Source organism: Xenopus laevis, chromosome 1L (genome assembly GCF_017654675.1).
Source record: "Xenopus laevis strain J_2021 chromosome 1L, Xenopus_laevis_v10.1, whole genome shotgun sequence".
NCBI classification, from domain to species: Eukaryota; Metazoa; Chordata; class Amphibia; order Anura; family Pipidae; genus Xenopus; species Xenopus laevis.
Window position 1 is genome coordinate 40,175,240 of NC_054371.1, and position 19,917 is coordinate 40,195,156.

The 19,917-nt window shown below is 38.4% G+C and overlaps 1 protein-coding gene across 6 annotated transcripts in view; it reads right to left on the reverse strand.

The window, feature by feature from the left end:
* Positions 1-19,917, reverse strand: part of corin.L (corin, serine peptidase L homeolog) — a 113,432-nt gene that overhangs the window by 59,392 nt on the left and 34,123 nt on the right. For all 6 annotated transcript variants that reach the window (XM_018229598.2, XM_018229615.2, XM_018229601.2 and 3 more), the window contains exons 3-4: positions 8,760-9,176; positions 6,669-6,879 (exon numbers count right to left, since the gene is read on the reverse strand). In XM_018229598.2, the coding sequence (XP_018085087.1) occupies positions 6,669-6,879; positions 8,760-9,176 (628 nt within the window). The remainder of the gene's footprint in view (positions 1-6,668; positions 6,880-8,759; positions 9,177-19,917) is intronic.

Below are 19,917 nucleotides of genomic sequence, written 5' to 3' on the forward strand. Positions count from 1 at the left end.
TCATATATCTTAGATCATAAATAGCTGGCAAGAATGTACATTTCATTCAGCCCTCTGGGTGCTATTGTTTCCAAAATCCGAATCCACTTACTTTCAATTTAAGGTGATGTTGAACCACACACCTCACCCAGTGGGCAGATACGTGCAGTAGTCTGATTAAGTACCAATGATACGTTTTGAGATAGTATACACTGATTGAACAATATTCATTTGATATTGTGGCCATTTAGACAAACAGATTCCTCGACACGTTGTTTAAATGATCACATTGTATACACTAAATCGATACACGTTGCACAAGTATCTATTTCTACACCTTTAAATGAATTTTACTTGTTTTTAATGAGAGAAGATCTTTTTCACTCTCTAGATGCCTCACAGTGTCTGTGCACATATTAATGCTGGTATATTTTTATGGGATAACTATTTATTAATGGGTGTGAGAATTTTACTATACACATTAATGGGAAGGGGGCGTCGCTGTTCCACTAATGTAGGTGATTATATTAATGCATGTTGATTGGGTAAGGTGGTTATTTAATGACGCATCTCACTTCTGGTCACTATCCTGACGACGGCTCGTTGAGAGCCGAAACGTGTTGATACACCATGCACGAATAAAAATCTTTTGATATATGCTTGATGATCGTGGCCGTGAGTGCTTTCATGGACTGATATATATATATATATATATATATATATATATATATATATATATATATATATATATATATATATATACACACACACACACACTATCTATATACTCCTAAAACAACAGAGTTGCCCTGGTGTTTCCTAAGGGTAGATATTGGTCCAAAATGCCTTTTATAGGGGAAAATATATATATATATTTTTAACATCATAACCTTTATTGGTCAATACGATACATTACATGTATTTTCACTATTACATTATCTTACAAGGGAAAATATATATATTTAAACTGAAATTTCAAAGGTAATCACCCCGTGAGCTCCTTTACTGCACATTTTATGAAAAGTGTGTGTATAGATTCTGCATAGTGAGATGGAAATCTGGAAAGGATGGAAATGCATAAAACTTCATATGTCTGACAGGTGTAATGTCTTTCCTTACAGAGTTTACTTAGCGGTCACTGTATTACAGTAAAATCACAATATAAAAACCAGAATACGGTCCTTGACAGCATAATGCAGGCTACTGTTCCTCAGCTAAATAGCTAATGCAGTCACCCAACTAGGAGCAGGTTTCATTGGTAGCCCAGTTTCATAAATAAACCAAAACACAAGTAAACTGGAACGATGTCTAAAGAGAAGACCTTCAAAGCTTTGTTTGCTCTCCTATTTCCAGAAACAGAGGGCGGAATAAAGAACAAACACATGAATGTGATGGAGGTGGCAATGCTGTAAGAGGCTTCAAAAAGTAAATAAATACCATTTTTAAGTTGTCTTCAATTTATTTATAAAAGAAAATATAAGAGCAGAGTTTGTTTGCTTAGACTTATTCCCTCACTGTTTATTTACACTTCTACATGAAAGAGAACAGCTATAGTTTCATATCTTGCGGCTCCTTACTTCTGGAATTCCTTCTTTGAATTCCTCTGTAGGGAAGACTCTCTCAACCTCTTCAATCCGAATCTCAAATCTTACCCTTTGGAGCACTAGAATATTATCTGGTCAAGTCTTGGCTGGTAAGGGCCAATGCCCAAACCTGTATGCCCCTTTGCCCTCGTATTTGTGCTTGTATGTTATCCACTCACTTAGATTGTAAGCTCTAGAACACTTATCCCTAACCAATGGCTCGCAAGCAACATGTTGCTAAACAACCCCTTGGATGTTGCTCTCAGGGGCCTCAAATAAGGTGCTTTTTTTGAATTCCAGACTTGGAGGCATGATTAAATTGCATTAAAACCACGTGCAATGCCAAATAGAGCCTCCTGTAGGCCCCACATGGGGGCTACTAAATTCACAGCCTTATTTGTTATTCCCAGGGACTTCTTTCATGCTTGTGTTCCTCCCCAATTCTTTTTAATTCTGAGTGTGGCTCACAAGTAAAAAAGATTGGGGACCCCTGCTCTAGAGGGCAGGGACTTCACTTCCTACTGTGTCTCTTACATGGGTGGATTACCTTTAAATTAACTTTTAGCATTCTAAGAAACTTTTCAATTGGTCTTCATTATTTCTTTTTTATAGTTATTGAATTATTTGCCTTTTTCTTCAGACTCTTAACAGCTTTCAAATGGGGGTCATTGACCCCATCTAAAAATAAATACTCTGTAAGACTACACATGTATTGCTATTACTCACCTTTCTATTCAGGCCCCTCCTATTCATTTTCCAATCTCCAATTCAAATCAATGGTCGCAATTTGGACACTTTCCAAAATGAACAATACATGTAGGTCTTGGTTTAGGAACATTGAGCCCAATGCAATTTAGTGAGAAAAAGGTTTATCTCATGAAAACTCATGAATGATATTTAATTTGAAATGCAATTCAATTTAGAAAAACTTATCTCACTGTTTATATGGGGGAAAAAAACAGGAATTGAATTTGGAGAAGAGTTTTTTCTCCACAAATTGAATCTCGTCCATGAGTTTTCACATGATAAACCACTGAATTGAATCTGGCCCATTATGTGGCTTTGAACATTTTTCATTGAGCTGCAACAATTAATGAAAATTATGTTTGTAATAATGAGGAATTCAGGGAAACGTTACTACGGAATATGTACAATAATTAGTAATAGGGGGAAAGCAAGTCCATTCCTATAACACACACCATCGGGCAGATTTACTAAGCTCGAGTGAATAGTTCGAATCAGAAATATTCGATTTTCGAAGAATTTTTTTGGGTACTTCGACCATCGAATTGGTCAAATTCGATCAAATCTAATGATTCGAACGATTCGAAGTAAAAATCGTTCGACCATTCGATAATCTAAGAACTTCGACTTCATACTTCGCCAAATGAAAGCTACAGAAGTCCAATGTTAGCCTATGGGGACCTTCCCCAGCACTTTTCTATGTTTTTTTTGATCTAATAAAAATCCTTTGACCGATCGCTTAAAATCGTTCCAATCGTTCGATTCAAATGATTTTTATTCGATCGAAACGATTGAAGCTTTTGCGCTAAAATCCTTCTAATTACTTTGAGGGTCAAATTCGGGGGTTTTTCAACCCTCGAAATTCGACCCTTGATAAATCTGCCCCCATGTGTGAATCAGTACCTGCAATGACCTCTGTGTGATACAATTGTATAAAATAGCATTTGACATTTCTGTTATCAATTACATAGATTGGATAGTTTTTACTCTGCACATATTTGTATTTTTCAAATCTGAGTGGGAGACCCCAAACATGGTTCCAATGAAACCCCAGAGGCTGAATCATCGAGTAAAATGACAGAATGCTTGCTTGGTTTTATGAAATAACACTTGGACAAATAGTTACAAAGAATTTAGTGTTGGTAAAATCCAGAATAATTTAACCAGGCTTGTGATTTGTTCCTCCAGATTTTATTCAATAACTACACACAGAGTTTTACTAGAGAACAGAGCTAGATGGCTTCAGCTTGGACATCTCTACTATTACCCCCATGACAGTTCATTGAAGCAGAAGGAAATTCATCAATGATCAGTGGAGACATAAGACTCCCTCTAGCAGAGCACCTGCATTTGGAATGAGATCAGGATCTGCTGAGCTGTCACAGATGTGAATAAGCTCACTGGCCTTACTTCTTTACTTAGGAGTGCTATTTTATCCTTACTATGCAAAAGAAAATTTTATCCTTCTCTTTTATCTATCCTCAAAAAATCCTCAAGCGATTGGTTTCAGCTACACTGTGGGATATCATTACCCATTTAATTCACCTTATATTTTGGAAGTAAATAATTTCATTTCCATGGACACTGGATACATTTCTATACCGTGTGAGCAAACCCTAAAACAAGTCCGCTTGTGACACATGTTCACACCGCATGACTTCCAGCAGACCTTCCCAATATGGATGGCGAGGCCCAGATGTGTCCGTTTATTATTTGTATCATAGGAACCTTCTTGGAAACAGTCTTCACCGTATAAATATACACACAAAAAGGCAATTGAAGCATATGTTATTCAAAACTAGTTGACACTAGTCAAATACTAAGTGAAACTTTGGAAACAGGTCTATCCAATATCAAGTCTACAGTAGAAAGGAGAAAGCATGGCATGAGGCAAGTAGAATTGGAAATATGGAAAAAAGATGTAACAAGTCTGAATGATAAACAATACAAAGTCAGCTTTTTAATATCTATGGCACTTAAAAAGGAATCTGCATTGTTTCTGCAACACAAGTAACTATCTTTTAAGAATAAAAAAGTATGCACATATGCTATGCACAAGCTTACTCGAAGGGGCAAATTTACTAAAGGGCCAAGTGACTAACGCTGGTAAAAATTCGCCAGAGTGACGTCATTTGGGTACTTCGCTGATTTACTAATGGTCCCCGGCGTAACTTCGCTAGCAAAGGAGATAGACTCTAGCGGTACTTCGCTCCCTAACACCTGGCAAATTTGCAATCTGGCGAATGGACGTAACTACGCAAAAGATGTGGATTTTACTGAACGTTACGCCAGACTTGCCTTCGCCACCTCAGACCAAGCGAAGTGGATAAGAGTTATTCAAAAAATAGTTGAAAATTATTCTAGGGTGATAGGCTGAAAAATAGTGTAAAATTTTTTCTGGGGTAACCAGCTTCCCCCCTACATTTCCTAACATATGGCACATAAACTATACAGTGGGCTCATGTGAAGGACAATATAACAACTTTATTTTATTTTATTAAGGTTTCCCTGGGCTTGTGTAGTGTAATGTATTTGCTGCAACATATACGTCCATTGTACTTTAACTTCCTGCTGTATGCAAATTAGCCAACGCTAGCGCAACTTCGCTTTGCTTGGCGCAGTAACGCTAGTGCAACTACCAGCATTCGGCACCCTGAACACAACTTCGGATTTTAGTGAATTAGCGTTGTCCTGGCGAATCTACGCCTGGCGAAGTGTTGCGATGTAAGCGAAGCCGGCGCTGGCGAATTTTCAGAGGTTAGTGAATTTTCCCCAAATACTCCTGTGTGTGAAACTTCTTTTTAAATTGGATTTTGGATCAGGACTGTACAAATGGAAGTCAATGGGGGTGATTTATAAACTTTGCGCAAGGCAGATTGGTTCGCAAAGTGAATAGATTTGCCCTGTGCATGGTTATATTTATAAAGCTGAATAAGTGTGGTGCAAACAGAATTGTGAATTTTTTTTCACAATGCGAATGTCTAAAAGAGCTTTTTAAATATGTAAAAAATTCGCAAATTGCAAATATTTATGCACACATTCTGTGACTGAATTACGCCACAACTTTGGTGGCGGAGAAAACATTCGCATAAAAGTATTGCAAAGTGCGAATTTAAGGTACTGTCAATGCTATTTTCAACAACCTCGCACATTGGGTGCGCTCGTGTTACTGCTCCTGGGCAAACTTAATGCCTTATATTACATATGGGGGTAAATCTTTACTGTAAAAGTATCAGATTACTTAGTAGACTGGTAACTAGTTCTGGGTGTTAGTGACTGCTGTGAGGGAGGCCCTACTAAATATCTTTAAAAGAGACAGCTGCTGAGTGTCGAGCTGCTGTAAAAAGTTGTGTAGTAGAAAGATTACAGAAACAAAGCTGCCATATGCCATTTAAAGCTGTCAGACTTCAGACAAGTTCAACTCCCTGTGGATTTACAGTTTTGTGTTATTAGCAGGCCTACCCTGCAGGAGTTACTTGTTTCAGTACTTTAACATAGATATTGGAGAATACAGGAGAAATAGTGTTAAGTACTACCAGAACTCTGAAATCAAAGTGCATTCATTTAGCTAAAATATATACCTAACTTGCGTATTGCTGTAACTTGTGCATAAACTTTATCAACATAGAATCTTATTGATCACCATGTGCTAAATTGCTATGGTCTCCTAGACCTTATATACTGAAGGTTTTTAAAGGAGAAGGAAAGCTACCGAGGCAATTTATTGCCAATAGATTAGCCATATTGGTGCAAGCTAATATGCTATATTTATTCTGTAGAATTCTTTACCATACCCAAGTAAACAACGCTAGAATCTTTCTCTATTTGTTTAGGATAGCAGCTGCCATATTAGCTTGGTGTGACATCACTTCTTGTCTGAGTATCTCCCGCTCTGGGCTCAGATTAGAGCAGGAAGGGGGGGGAAGAGAGAAGCAAACTGAGCATGCTCAAGCCCGTGTCCTGGAGGTTTAAGCTGAAAACAGGAAGTCTGATACAGAAGCCCATGTATACACAATAGAAGGAAAGAAATGTGGTGTTTCTTTTGACAGAGGACTCAGAACAGCCTTACTTTGAGGGTTTACTGGTGTATTTATATAGACCTTTCTGATAAAGCTTTGGTATCATAATGTGTACACCTTATATTATTGATAAAAGAACAGTGAAAACGACTGGGCCAATTTCTGATCTGCAAACAGACTTTGTATACAACCTTAGAATTAGAGAAAGTTCTGTTCATGTAAATAGTTTGCTCCATTTCAACCAGTCCAAATCAATCCCACAAGGTCTGCTTGAAATATTAAAAATAACCTGCAGTCAAGTTTTAAACCCAGTGGACATTGATAATTTGGTGCTGCCAAATACCTCTCATCGCCGTGGTTGTAGCATTCTGGAAGGGCCAGGCTGCAACCGAAAAGCATAATGTGTGGATAGCAGCTGAGACGATTGAGATAGCTGAAGAACTTGAGGAACATTTCCATCTCTATGCTCTTAACAAATGAATACACGGATTTGGGAACAGTGTAATTGTAGGGTAGATTTTGGCATTGGTTGTGCGTAATGTTTATACAGGCACCTGGAAAAAAACAAAACAAAGTAAACACATTTAGTTGAAGAAAACAGATTATACATAAAATAATACCCTTTTCCTATAACAAATGCAAATTGGTATAGATATAGTAGGGTTTGGCTTCTAAATCTGCAGAACTCAGATAATGTGTTTCCTTTCTCCGACAAAGATTATAAATTGGCAACACCACCTGCCACCAAACCTCTATGACCAATCCATTATATTTAGATATCCAAAGCTGTCTCAATAGCTACTACAGTGGAACCCTGAATGTGGGGGTAATTCCAGGGTTCCCACAGTGCACCAAAAGAATCACATGGTAATGTCATCATAACAGCCAGCGCCAGCAATGCAATCTCAACTGCATTTAATTAGTTACCAAGTGCATGTGCCGTTGCATTTGTTCTGACACACCAGGCACAATTCCCCACTAGGAAAGGGTCGAATTCTTTCGCCTTGTTTCGCCGCCGAAATGACGCCCATAGACTTGTATGGCGTCGCGCATCAAAAAAAAATAATCATGTCAAAAAACATTTCGCCGGCAGCAAATTTTTGGCGAAACAAAACGGGTCAAATTCGCCCATCCCTATTCCCCACATGTTCAGAGGTACACTGGGATTATGCCAAAACACTGCATTATGAGTAAATAAAACAAGGCAATTTGTGTCCAAAACTGCACTTTGCACACTGCGCTTGCAGTCATAAATGAGCTCTATCTATAGGAATACCTTTGCAGAGTACAAATACAACAGTAAGCTCTTTTCAGCTCAAAACAACTTATATCCGGTTAAAAATCATACCAAATCCTCTACTGTGCTGCCATGATGATCTGCATCCAGAGAGCCCCTTGCATCACTTTAGCACTGTAAGGGTAAGGTCACACCTGGAGATTGGGGGAGATTTAGTTGCCTGGCGTCTAATCGCCTCTTCTTTGGGGCGACTAATCTCCCCGAAAAGGTTAAAAATTTTCATTGCGCCAGCTTTTTTGTCCCTCTTTTTATTTCAAAATGTTGGGAGGTATGAATACCTTCCCTTCAGAGTGTTTTTAGACACTGCCTGCGCCAAAGTACTTCTATGGAAAAATGTGCAGTATCTGCCCGGAGGTACAGACAAACTCAGAATAAGAACCACAGGGCCATGAAGTCTGCTATACAGTGGTCCATGGGTTCAGTGCAGGGGGCAGGGCTTGTATGGTGAGTGTCATTTAATAACAAGGCAATGCCAAAGTGCTAAAATTCTTTGAAGTTTTTCACTGATGGTGTGGCCAGTTGAAAAGGGAAATTAATGGCACATCCCATGACAAGGATAACTCACTGGTTCTCTTACAGTATTTACAGAGAGATACCATATGTCTATGCCAGTATTAGTGCTTTTCTGAGCCAAGCATACTTAAGGGTAAAGTTACACTTTATGATGTAGGAATGGAGGATACTAAATAGATACCTATTTTCGACCAGGTATCTAAAATGTCTAATACAACTTTTTTTTCTTATTCTTCTCTAATATATTTTCCATTTTACTAAACTGTTAGCATTTTCATTGCACTTCCATACACAACCTCTGTAGGTTTAGTTCCTTTTTTCCATAATAATTAAATTTCCTTCTTTCCATCATCTTACATTTTTGTTTCGCATCCATTCCCTCCATGGTTGCTTATTTATCTGTAATGTAACACCTTGCACTGTTGTTGCAGTTTTTTCTACTGCATATCAAGGTTTTCAAGACCTCGGCAACTCAACTCTTATCTATTCAATACGCAGAGATTTGAAGGCCTCACTTAAGTGTAACTTATCAGTGCATGCTCTACAAAAACAGTAATGGGAAACTCTCACGGGAGCTTACATGGATGCACTTAAGCTGACATATAAATATCTCCTTTGCCCTACCTTCTTTAAATGCAAACCCGTGCTTCCCTGGTCCAGCTGTTTTCACTGATGAAGAGACAGATTCCTCATTCAAGTCCCCAGAAGTGACATTTGTAGTCCTTTTTTCCAGTAGGGTTTCCTCGTGTTCCCTTTCTTTGGTCAGTAAGGAATTATCACTGTGTTGTGTTAGTGTGCTTTGAGTAAAAGGGGTGAGTGGGTAGTTCTGTAAAGTATTTCCACTTAAGTTCATATAACTTTGGTCAAACTGAGTTGCAGGAATATTCCTTAATGTAGGCAGCATATCCAAGTCTTTTTGTAGTGTCCCATCTGAAGTGTTGTCCCCCATCCCAACAATAGGAATGTGCGGAGATCCTGCTCCAACGTTGTGTGTCAATATGTCACTTTTATTAAAGTAGAAACAATTTTTGTCTATTACACCTATAAAGAGAATTTCATTAATGATAATATATCAAGCAAAAAGAAAAAAAGCAAGATTAGTTAATTTCATATTTTCACAAGATCAAACATATTCTGTTTGTGTATTACTCTTAAGGAGGAAGTTTGGGTTAAAGTTTGACAGCAATTCACGTCACCATTATCTTGGAATTTGAAAGAAAAGCTAATAGGACAGAGTGATGTTACCAATTTGGAAAGAGACAATCCTGGGCTGTTCTTCACTCCCTGAGTAGCTGAATCAGTGCCTAATATTTGTATAATATATGTGTGACACTAGCCCATAAAACAACTAACTGTAGATTGTAAGCATGTGCTATAGGACATCTATGTACTTTACTGCACTCAAAAATGGCCCTTATTCTTGCAAAACTAGACATGAAGGGTGTTATTTACTAAACCAAATTTTTCTTGGAAAAAAACTCAAATTTTTTGAGATTTATTAGACCCTGAAGCTGCAAAAAGTCTGAATCCAAAAATCTGCCATCTCAAACCTGCTGAGGTTATGTAGAAGTCAATGGGAGATGTCTCTTTCACATCTTGAAGATATTGCAGTCTGCTCTTGGGGATTTCGGCCAATAACCTGAAAAAATTTACAGATTCAGGCATCAAATCTGATTTTTTTTTTACGATTTTATTGAGTTTTTTCCCGACCGACTTTTTCGAGTTATTTTGTTGATAAATAAGATGAAATTGTGGTTTTTGGTCGAGCTTGGCTTAAAGGAGAAGGAAAGCTACCAAGGCAGTTTATTGCCAATAGATTATCCACAATACTGCAAGCAAGAATGCTATATTTATTATGTAGAATGCTTTACCACAGCTCTAGAAACTCTCTCTCTGTTTGTTTAGGATCGCAGCTGCCATATTAGCTTGATGTGACATCACTTCCTGCTCACTCGTAGCTCTAGGCTCAGATTACAGCAGGGGGGAGGAGGGAAGAGGGAAAAGGGAGGGGGAGAGGGAGAGAGGAGCAAACTGAGCATGCTCAAGCCCTAGTCCTGGAGTTTTAAGCTGAAAACAGGAAGTCTGATACAGAAGCTCATGTGTACACAATAGAAGGAAAGAAATGCTGTGTTTCTTTTGACAGAGGACTCAGGGCAGCATTACTTTGAGGGTTTACTGGTGTATTTATATAGACATTTCTGATAAAGCTTACTTACTAGTAGCCTTTCCTTCCCCTGAAAACTAGGATTTAAGACTGTTGCTGTTTGTTCTCTTTTAGTGGATTCCTTGTTCCAGGATCAAGGCTTTATAATCCCCCAGAGAACCTTTCCAATGGCAACACTGTCTTCATTATTTATTATTGTATTCTGGTAAATAGATTCCATGGTATAACTAGACATTACTGGACACTTCTCACTAAAATGTATGCCACCAGCCCAGAATCTGTTCAAGCCACCAGGAGGATAATGATTTCTGTATTGTGCACAGCCCACCCAGTGTAATTGTGCAGGGTCTGCTCTAACAATTGTTACATTCTGTATTTATGGTCTTTGCATATGATAGTGTATTTGTAAGATGGCCTTTTACTTGCATTAGGGGAAAGCTTGACTACTTGTTGAACTATACCACATCTGCTAATCTCATTGTGTTGTAATTCCTGATACATAAATACAATAAAAATGACCCTTCAACAACAGTTTAGCAGTAATGATACTTCTAATCAAAGAAAGAGATTAACAAATCAATCACCATTAAAGCTCCCCATACATGGGCGGATAAAAGCTGCCGATAGACAATGGAGCAGATTTACTAACGGGCACAGGCGTAACTTCCCTAGCGAAAGAGACAGACGCTAGCGTTCATTCGCACTCTATTGCCAGACTAATTTTTGTGAATTTGGTGAATTGACGTTACTGCGCAAGTTCACTTAGATGCGGATTTTACTGAATGTTACCTCTTTCGCCAGAACTTGGTGGCCTCTCCACAAATCCGGGCCTGATCACCAGTGAAAATTCGTCAGCGTTCGGTGCCTTGGACGCAACTTTGCATTTTAGTAAATTAGAGTTGTCTGAGTGAATTTTCGCCTGGCAAATTTTCGCCGCTTAGTAAATTTACCCCTATAGTCGGCAGTTTTTCGGGCAGTGTATGAGGCCCTCCAACGGGCTTACCCCGATCGATATTATTGATATTTTTACAATAAAATAACTTGAAGTGTTAACTTTACTTTATGCATTCATTATGAAAACTTTCCCAGGACTAAGGTATATTTTTAAGAATGTTCTTTCCTGTCTTTTTGTTTTTAGCCGACTACTAACTGCATGTAATTTTATTGTATTATTTTGCAAGCTATGGCTTTCACTGAAAAAATATGGTATTAAAAACAATTTCACTTCCCCTTAGATTCCTTCCCTTTGACACATGATACACAGAGGATTGACTGTGAGCTACATTGCATCTATTAATTAACCTAATGATTTTCATGCATGGGTCAAACCTTTACTGGTGATGAATTCAGCTCTGTGGCATTACATTGCTCATTCTGCTGTATAAGGGGAAACTCTAGCTGTCAGATATGTGTTCTAGAAGTTAAAGGAATGCGGCTGGCAGTCGAATACCATGTTATAAAACCAGTGCATGAAAACAGTTAATAAAGTGAGAGGTCACTTTTGAGAAAGAAATCAAATTACTTTGTCTGGGGAGGTCAGTAATGAACTGGCAAAGTTGTTTATATGATATATTTTGATTTCTTTAAACAGATAAGTAGACAAATAGGGGCACTGGGACAAATGGTAGGATTTGTACCAAGAGAAAGAACACAGAGTTATCATAAATAAAACAAGAGGAACGTATGGTTCAATGCTGGGTCTATTTCTTTCCAAGTTCTTTATTTTTCAGTTCTTTTCAATTATGGTTATTGTGGGTTGTATAGACAGTAGTAAAAGTCCATATTATTCACCTTGTACATTTGCAAAATATAGTGTACTCAAAAACCACAACACAAGATATTCTCAACTACTGGGCAGCAAATGTTTGTTTGGCTGTATGTTTCAGAATAATATTTGTAGTAATAGTTGTACTTTAATATTTCATATGCATTCATATTATATGTGTCCAATCAGATTGCACTTGCTCTGTCCACCAGTTCTACTGATGCCTTCCAGACCCAAGTAGGGAAAGGCTTGACAAACCCAGTAATGACGGACTACACCTCGTTGCTTGACATTCTTCTCCTCATTTCTTTTGAGATCCATCTGATCAGTTGAGTTTGGCTTCCTACAGAATGTTTATAGTTATTTCACTGTGTGTGCCAGAACGTAAGGCTTCATTAAATTGCAACTGAAACTACCTTTTCGGAAATATGGGAACAGGTGGAAATAAATGTAACAGTCCTATAGAAATTTAAATTGCATAAGTAGACACACCTATGACTAAGCGCCGGAGGGTGGGATATGTGGGGTGGTATGTACTGAATACTTTTTAAATGTGAATTTCAATAAATTATTCTTATTTTTACTCTAAAAGGCCTTGGGATATATATCTTTTTTGATATAAACTTTTTTATTTGATTTTGACTGCCTTGGAACTGGGGCTGGTCCCTTTGGCCATGCTGAATAGCTATATGGACTCCCGATTTTTCAATAGATATAAGTAGAATTTTTGTCTGCCTTTGGCAGGTTCTTCTGTAAAGGTAAAAACTATGATTGTACTTTCCAGCTGTGGCCCAAGTGGCGTTTCCCTTGCCCACAACACAGAAATAGTTACTCGAAGGAATCCAAGGAGCGGTATAGTATTTAATAATAGAAGTTCTTCTTGTGTTTTCTGGGTTGGATGTATTAATATCCACCGCTGGTTTTCCTCAAACTGGAATGTGACAGCGCCCGGGAGCAAATGTTTAAGGCATTTCAACTTCAACAGTTGGTGCTAACGATGATATGATGTGACCTGAAGTCTGAACCCAAATTGTATTTCTATTTTTAATTTCCATTACTAAGAATAAATCCAAGTATAAATATAACAGGCAACTTGAACTATACCAAACATTGCAAAGAGGAGAAAGGCTTGAGTTGTGCAAGGCAGCGGGAGAGTCCTCTACCAGCTCCATGTCATATCTACGGTGAATGTGAAAACAAACATTTCTCTTTGTGTATTTTACTAACAAAATCTCCATCTTCAAGTGAAAATATAATGTAAACATTCCATTTTATTTTTTTTAAAAGGAACCTTACATTTATCTTCCATATGTTTCGCCTTAATGCTGCCACGTGACCAATAAACATGAACTACTTGGGGGCAGATTTATCAAGGGTCGAATTTCGAAGTAAAAAATACTTCGAAACTCGACCATCGAATTTAAATAAAATTATTTCATAAAATTTGTGTATTCTGCAGTTGAAGTAAATTCGTTCAAACGAACGATTCGAAAGATTTTAACGTACGATCGAACGATTTTACTTCGACTTCAAAAAACTTAGAAAAATGCTATAGAAGGTCCCCGTAGGCTAACATAGCACTTCGGCAGGTTTAATTTGGCGAAGTATTGAAGTCGAAGTTTTTTTAAAGAGACAGTACTTTGATTATTGGATATTCAAACCATTTTAACTTCGAATCGAATTCAAAGTAAATTCGAAATCGTAGTATCCTATTCGATGGTCGAAGTATCAAAAAAATGACTTTGAATTTCAAATGTTTTGTACTTCGAAAGTTCCCTCGAATTCATTTCGACCCTTGATAAATCTGCCTCTAATTGTTCCTAGACAAGGCTTAGTTTTTTTTTGCTAACGTTATTATAACGATTCAATAGCACAATATTTCTCTACTTCCGCCACAACCACAGTAGAGTAGTCGTGCCCACTTTCCACATCCTGACCGTTTTGAAGATCCTATGACAAACCCAAAATCAGATACACAAAGACACAATTACAAAAAGGGGCAAAGTGCGCAAGGCAAACAGGGTTCAACTGGTTTTTCATAAAATGTTATGGTTAAATGGAATTTAAGTTTCATGTTACATTATATTACGTTACTGTAATCTGCCCTCTAGCTGAATATGTGGTCTCTTTCTCAAGCTATGTAGCACCAATGAGCAGGTTATTGTTACCACCATCTAAAGTTCTATTTAAAGGAGAACTGAAGCTTAACCAAAGATGTAGGGCAGAAATGTTGTACATTATGTTTTGGGCTTCTGTACCAGCCCAAGGCAACCACAGCCCTTTAGTAGTGAAGATCTGTGTCTCCAAAGATGCCCCAGTAGCTCCCCATCTTCTTTTCTGCTGATTCACTGCACATAATCTGTGCTGCTGTCAATTACTGAGCTTAGGGACTGACACCCAAGATGCTGTATATATATCATATAAATGTCACAATAAAAGGCTGATTAGTAAATAATTCAGAAACCAGCGCAATTGGCATCAGAATTTGATAATCAGCCCTCTAGCACCAGCTTATATCACAGGCCAACCTAATTTTTTGCTTGAAGTTTTGCAATGACCCCTAAGCTTAGAATCTCAACAGATGCCTAGAGCCCACTGAGCATGTGCGTGTCACAGACACTTCTCACAAAATCCAAGATAGGAAACTCCTGTGACAACTTTGAAGGCCTAGATCATTACTACTATAGAGATGCTGAACCTTAAGGCTGGTTCAATAAGGTTAATATATAAAATGTGGCACTGTAGCCATATTCATTTTTAGGGCTTTAATAACAGGGACAACGGTCTGGGTAGTAGTTTGAGTTTCTAGTTCAGCAGAAAATGGGAAGGATCTTTAACTACACACTCCACAGCTGTTATGATTCCCTATACTTATAATTTTGATGGAATATTGCCCTAATTTAGTGGACAGATTTAATACTTGCTCTTGCACCATTCCACCTACACAATTGTTTATTTACAGGTGCATATGGAGAACTATCAGGAAAAAAATCACATCTCTTGCTCACACATGGCACACTTGTGTCAATGTAGAGATCTCATCTGGAAACATAATAATAAAAATAATAATAAGGCTACCCCTGAAACTATACAACATCATCAGGCAATAGCAACAACGACTGCAATTAGCCCAATATTTAATGACATTTCCCACTGACTTTATGCAAACAGCAGATGAGCGATCTAGTTTGGCTACCACTGTTGTGCTACTCCTGGGGTCAATAAAGCAAATCCCTTGTTTTATGACATTGTGACAGGTTCCTAAGTGCTAATAAATCATTTATGGATAAATTCCTGCTTAGAAAAACTGCCCTTAAATATGAGTTATTTACATTCTCAATAAACACATCGTTTCTGTGAGATGCTGTCTTTGTAAAATTTACTGAAAAACCATAGTCACAAAACATATGTTTAAAAAAAAAGGGTGGAGATAAATGGTATTTTAGTGGAACAATATTTTTTGCCTTTGCAAATGTTATATTTACTTCCACTGGAATGTATGTGTCTTGTATAGAACACATTCCCTTAAACCCCCTGATATGACGCCCCACTGGTAGGGAATCATCTCGCGGGCTATTAAATGAAAGGAAATGCGAGGATGATTCTAGAACAGGATGCTAGACTTTACTTTATTACCTTTACAGATGTAAACCCCTCCCCTGTGAAATAGGCTCACAAATGGATAAGCAGAATTTGAAATACACAGATTCACATCTGTAACAAGCCATTAAACAGTGGGGGGAACAGGAAGATGCCAAAAGCCTAGAAAAATGCCATTGGGCAGAAGCAAGGAACCACTGAGCTCCACTAATCTTCTTGTTTTAACCAAAACATATTTTAACTTTATCCTTATTTTATGTCCAGGATGTCCATCTCATATGTCTAGCAATCTGCATGCTCAGTTTGCCTCCATAACAAGGATCTTCAGCCTGAGGCTCTCCAGCTGTGGTTTAGCTACAATACTCAGTGTCCCAAAAAACAGGTGGACAAACGTAACCTATTAGCTCTGAGTCCCAGTAAGGGTGTGTAGGAGTTGTAGTGCACAAAACAGATGTTTATCAATTTTACTAGAGATGCAAACTATCTGCCGATTGCGCAGAGGATAGCATACATCTTACTACTAACATTTAAACCCTTCACTACATTTCTTCACTTGTTTCCCTGTACGTTCATGGCCACCCCCCCCCCCCCTTCACTCCTTTCAGAGCCACGGTCTAAAAACGTCTTATCTCGCTGCTCTTTACCTCTGACATTCCATCACTGAATTCCTCTGTAGGGAACACTGTTTCAAACTCAGATTCTACCATGAAGAAAACTCAGATTCTACCATTTGGAGCCCTAGAACATTATTTAGTCTCATCCAGTCCTGGCAATTAAGAGCCAGTGCTCAAACCTTGTGCACTTTTATAATCCAATTTGTACCTGTATGTTATCCATCCACTTGGATTGTAATCTCTATGGGGCAGGGACCTCCGTCCTACTGTGTCTGTTATCACATAGCTGTTATTTCTGTGTATTTATGCTCTGTGTATACTTATTTATTATAATGCTTGTCCTACTGTATACGTTGTTAAGTTTCAACAACACTGCATTTCCTTGTAGCACATTATAAATAAAGTTATACATAAATAAACACAACTACAGGGTCAGACTGGGCCTGCGGGACACCAGGTAAAACCCAGAGGCCCCATCACTCGTGGGCCCCATTGACTCAAACCCACCCCTGTCTACTGCCTGCAAGGGCCGCCCTCTTCCCAGATCTCCCCCCCGTAATCACACCTGCAACTAGAGGACAGATATGTGCAGGAGGCCCAGAGGGGGCTAGCGGCTGGGGAGGGGGGGCCTGGAGAGGGGTTGCGACTAGGGGGGGGGCCTAGAGGGACGTTGTAGCTGGGGAGGGGGCCTGGAGTAGGGGTGGTTGCCCCTGTGACGGAAGCCTCATTGGGCCTTGATCGCTCCAGTCTGGCGTTGCACAACTAAGGAGACTTGTCCTTCTTATAATTATAAGTTGGCTGCCTGTCATTACTTCTACAAGAATAATGACTATGGGGGTTCTTTACTCTGAGCCCAGATAGAAGTGCAAGAGCACTAAGAAGTACAAAAGCACAACGATTATTGTTCATGAAATGTTTTTGCATTCAGGGTTTCAGTAAATGACCCACATAGATGTTTTCCCTGCAGAAGTCATGACAGGCTGCAAGTAAAGAAGAGAATAAAATAATCTGACAATGGTATGCAGAGTTATTGTGTGTGACCTCATACTATTTAAAAACAGAATATATCCTTTCTCCATAACCTATCAAATACCTTTTCAGCACCTGACCTTTTTCAGTCCAAATCCAGTCCAATCCAATCCTGCATTTTCTTTTAAAATGATACAATGAAATAAGGTCTCAAAATATCTAAAATGGATCATCATCACCCTCATGATATGGGGTAAGTGGACATCTCTGGGCATGTGGCACATAAACTAATTTTATAGTTTACATTTTTTATGGGGTGGCTATCAAGCCATCAGACCAATCCAAAACTGCACAGCCGGCACTACACCCAAGTGATCCAATGGATTTACCCTTTAAAAGATCAGTTTCTCTAATTGGACCTATATGGCTCAAGTGTTGCAGACGGTTGGTTATAATGAACCACAGTCAATGTGTAACCAGCAGAACACAATGACAGAACAATCACTATCTTCATAGCCTAATTATTATTAACACATATTTATCATGAAGCAACATTATCTGCAGTTTTGTACAGGAGAAGGGGGTACAGATCACAAGAATGAGCTCATTTCTTTACAAAATTGCATGCCGTATATCATTTCAGTATAGTTGTTAATATCAGACACAAATCATTTTTGGGGTTGGACCTTTTGTTTCCTCTCTCTCATACTTGCTAAATAAATAAAAAACACACTGATTTTTTGACTCGTTACATCTTATAATTCTAAATGAGTTTATCTGATTTATTGCAGTTCAGGGTCTTGGCTTGCTATTATGCTAAACCTTAGCATATATTTTTACTATATGTATAGACCAGAGCATAAAGCAAACAGAAAACTCTGAGCAGCTCTCTGGAATGCCAAACCCTGTCACTTGCCCTATCTCCTCCCTTTCCTGGGGTTGATTTCTATCTGATACCCCAGCCTGAATAATATGCCCTGGGAGCCTTATACATCAAATTGACATTTACAAGGTGCTGTTTGTCAATCTTGTGTACAAAACAAATGCAAAAATATCTGTACTTGCTACAAATGCCACAACACACTGTAGAAATTGCATTTATTCAGACATGGATTTATTGGGTAGATATGGCATAAAAGAAGCCATCTGCAATATTGCTTTAATTAGACTCCTCAAACATAACAAAAATCACCCAATGAACAATTGCTCTGTATAACAATGTCACTTTACCATGTATTTCGATACTTTCTGGGTAAAGCTTTCTCCTTCAGTCTGGGCTGTGCAGAAGCCTCTAGTTCATTACTAAATTTACCAGCTGGGAAGCCATTGAAAAATCTCACCTGTCATTTGAGGCCATTGGAAACTTACTTTTGGATAAACAAACCTAGTCACTGCTTTTTCAGTAATCCTATTTCATGGATATTCTGGGCCTCTTTCCCTTAATCCCCTCTAATCCAAAACATATACATCCCCTTTTGGCAAAGAACTACCCCTGTTTAACTGATGGAAAGAAAGTGCTTCAGACTGATCTATCATTTAAAGGACAAGGAAAGGCAAAAAAATAAAATCCCATTTTTACTTTCTTTAATGAAAAAGAAACCTATATCCAATATAAGAAACCTGACTGTATGCAGTGAAATTCTCCCTCCATTTACTTCTGTGGATAGGAATTGTCAGATGGTCTCTAACTGCTGAGCAGGGAAACAATCAAATTTATTTTACTTATGAACAGCAGGGGGAGCCCCCGCCTTACTTCCCAGCCATGCAGAATTCAAGCAGCTTTGTTCCCTAAGCAGCCCAGACTAAACTGAGCATGTGCACAGTCTTAGTCTTGCAAAGATGTTTAACAAAGTTACAAGATGACAGCCCCCTGTAGCCAACTTTGAAAGCATAAATCATTTGTTTGATTAGGTTTGTGGTGCAGTAAGTTCATGTTTATATTTAGTATACAAAATACAGCATTTCTAGCCTTATTCTATTTTAGACTTTCATTGTCCTTTAAATAAATGAAATTCATCAGCTGGGACAACAGACAAACAATTGATGAGACTGAAAGATATCAAATGTAAAACACTTAAAGGGATCCTGTCATCGGAAAACATGTTTTTTTTCAAAACACATCAGTTAATAGTGCTACTCCAGCAGAATTCTGCACTGAAATCCATTTATCAAAAGAGCAAACAGATTTTTTTATATTCAATTTTGAAATCTGACATGGGGCTAGACATTTTGTCAATTTCCCAGCTGCCCCTGGTCATGTGACTTGTGCCTGCACTTTAGGAGAGAAATGCTTTCTGGCAGGCTGCTGTTTTTGCTTCTCAATGTAACTGAATGTGTCTCAGTGGGACATGGGTTTTTACTATTGAGTGTTGCTCTTAGATCTACCAGGCAGCTGTTATCTAGTGTTAGGGAGGTGCTATCTGGTTACCTTCCCATTGTTCTTTTGTTTGGCTGCTGGGGGGGAGGGGGGTGATATCACTCCAACTTGCAGTACAGCAGTAAAGAGTGATTGAAGTTTATCAGAGCACAAGTCACATGACTTGGGGCAGCTGGGAAATAGACAATATGTCTAGCCCCATGTCAGATTTCAAAATTGAATATAACAAAAACGGTTTGCTCTTTTGAGAAATGGATTTCAGTGCAGAATTCTGCTGGAGCAGCACTATTAAC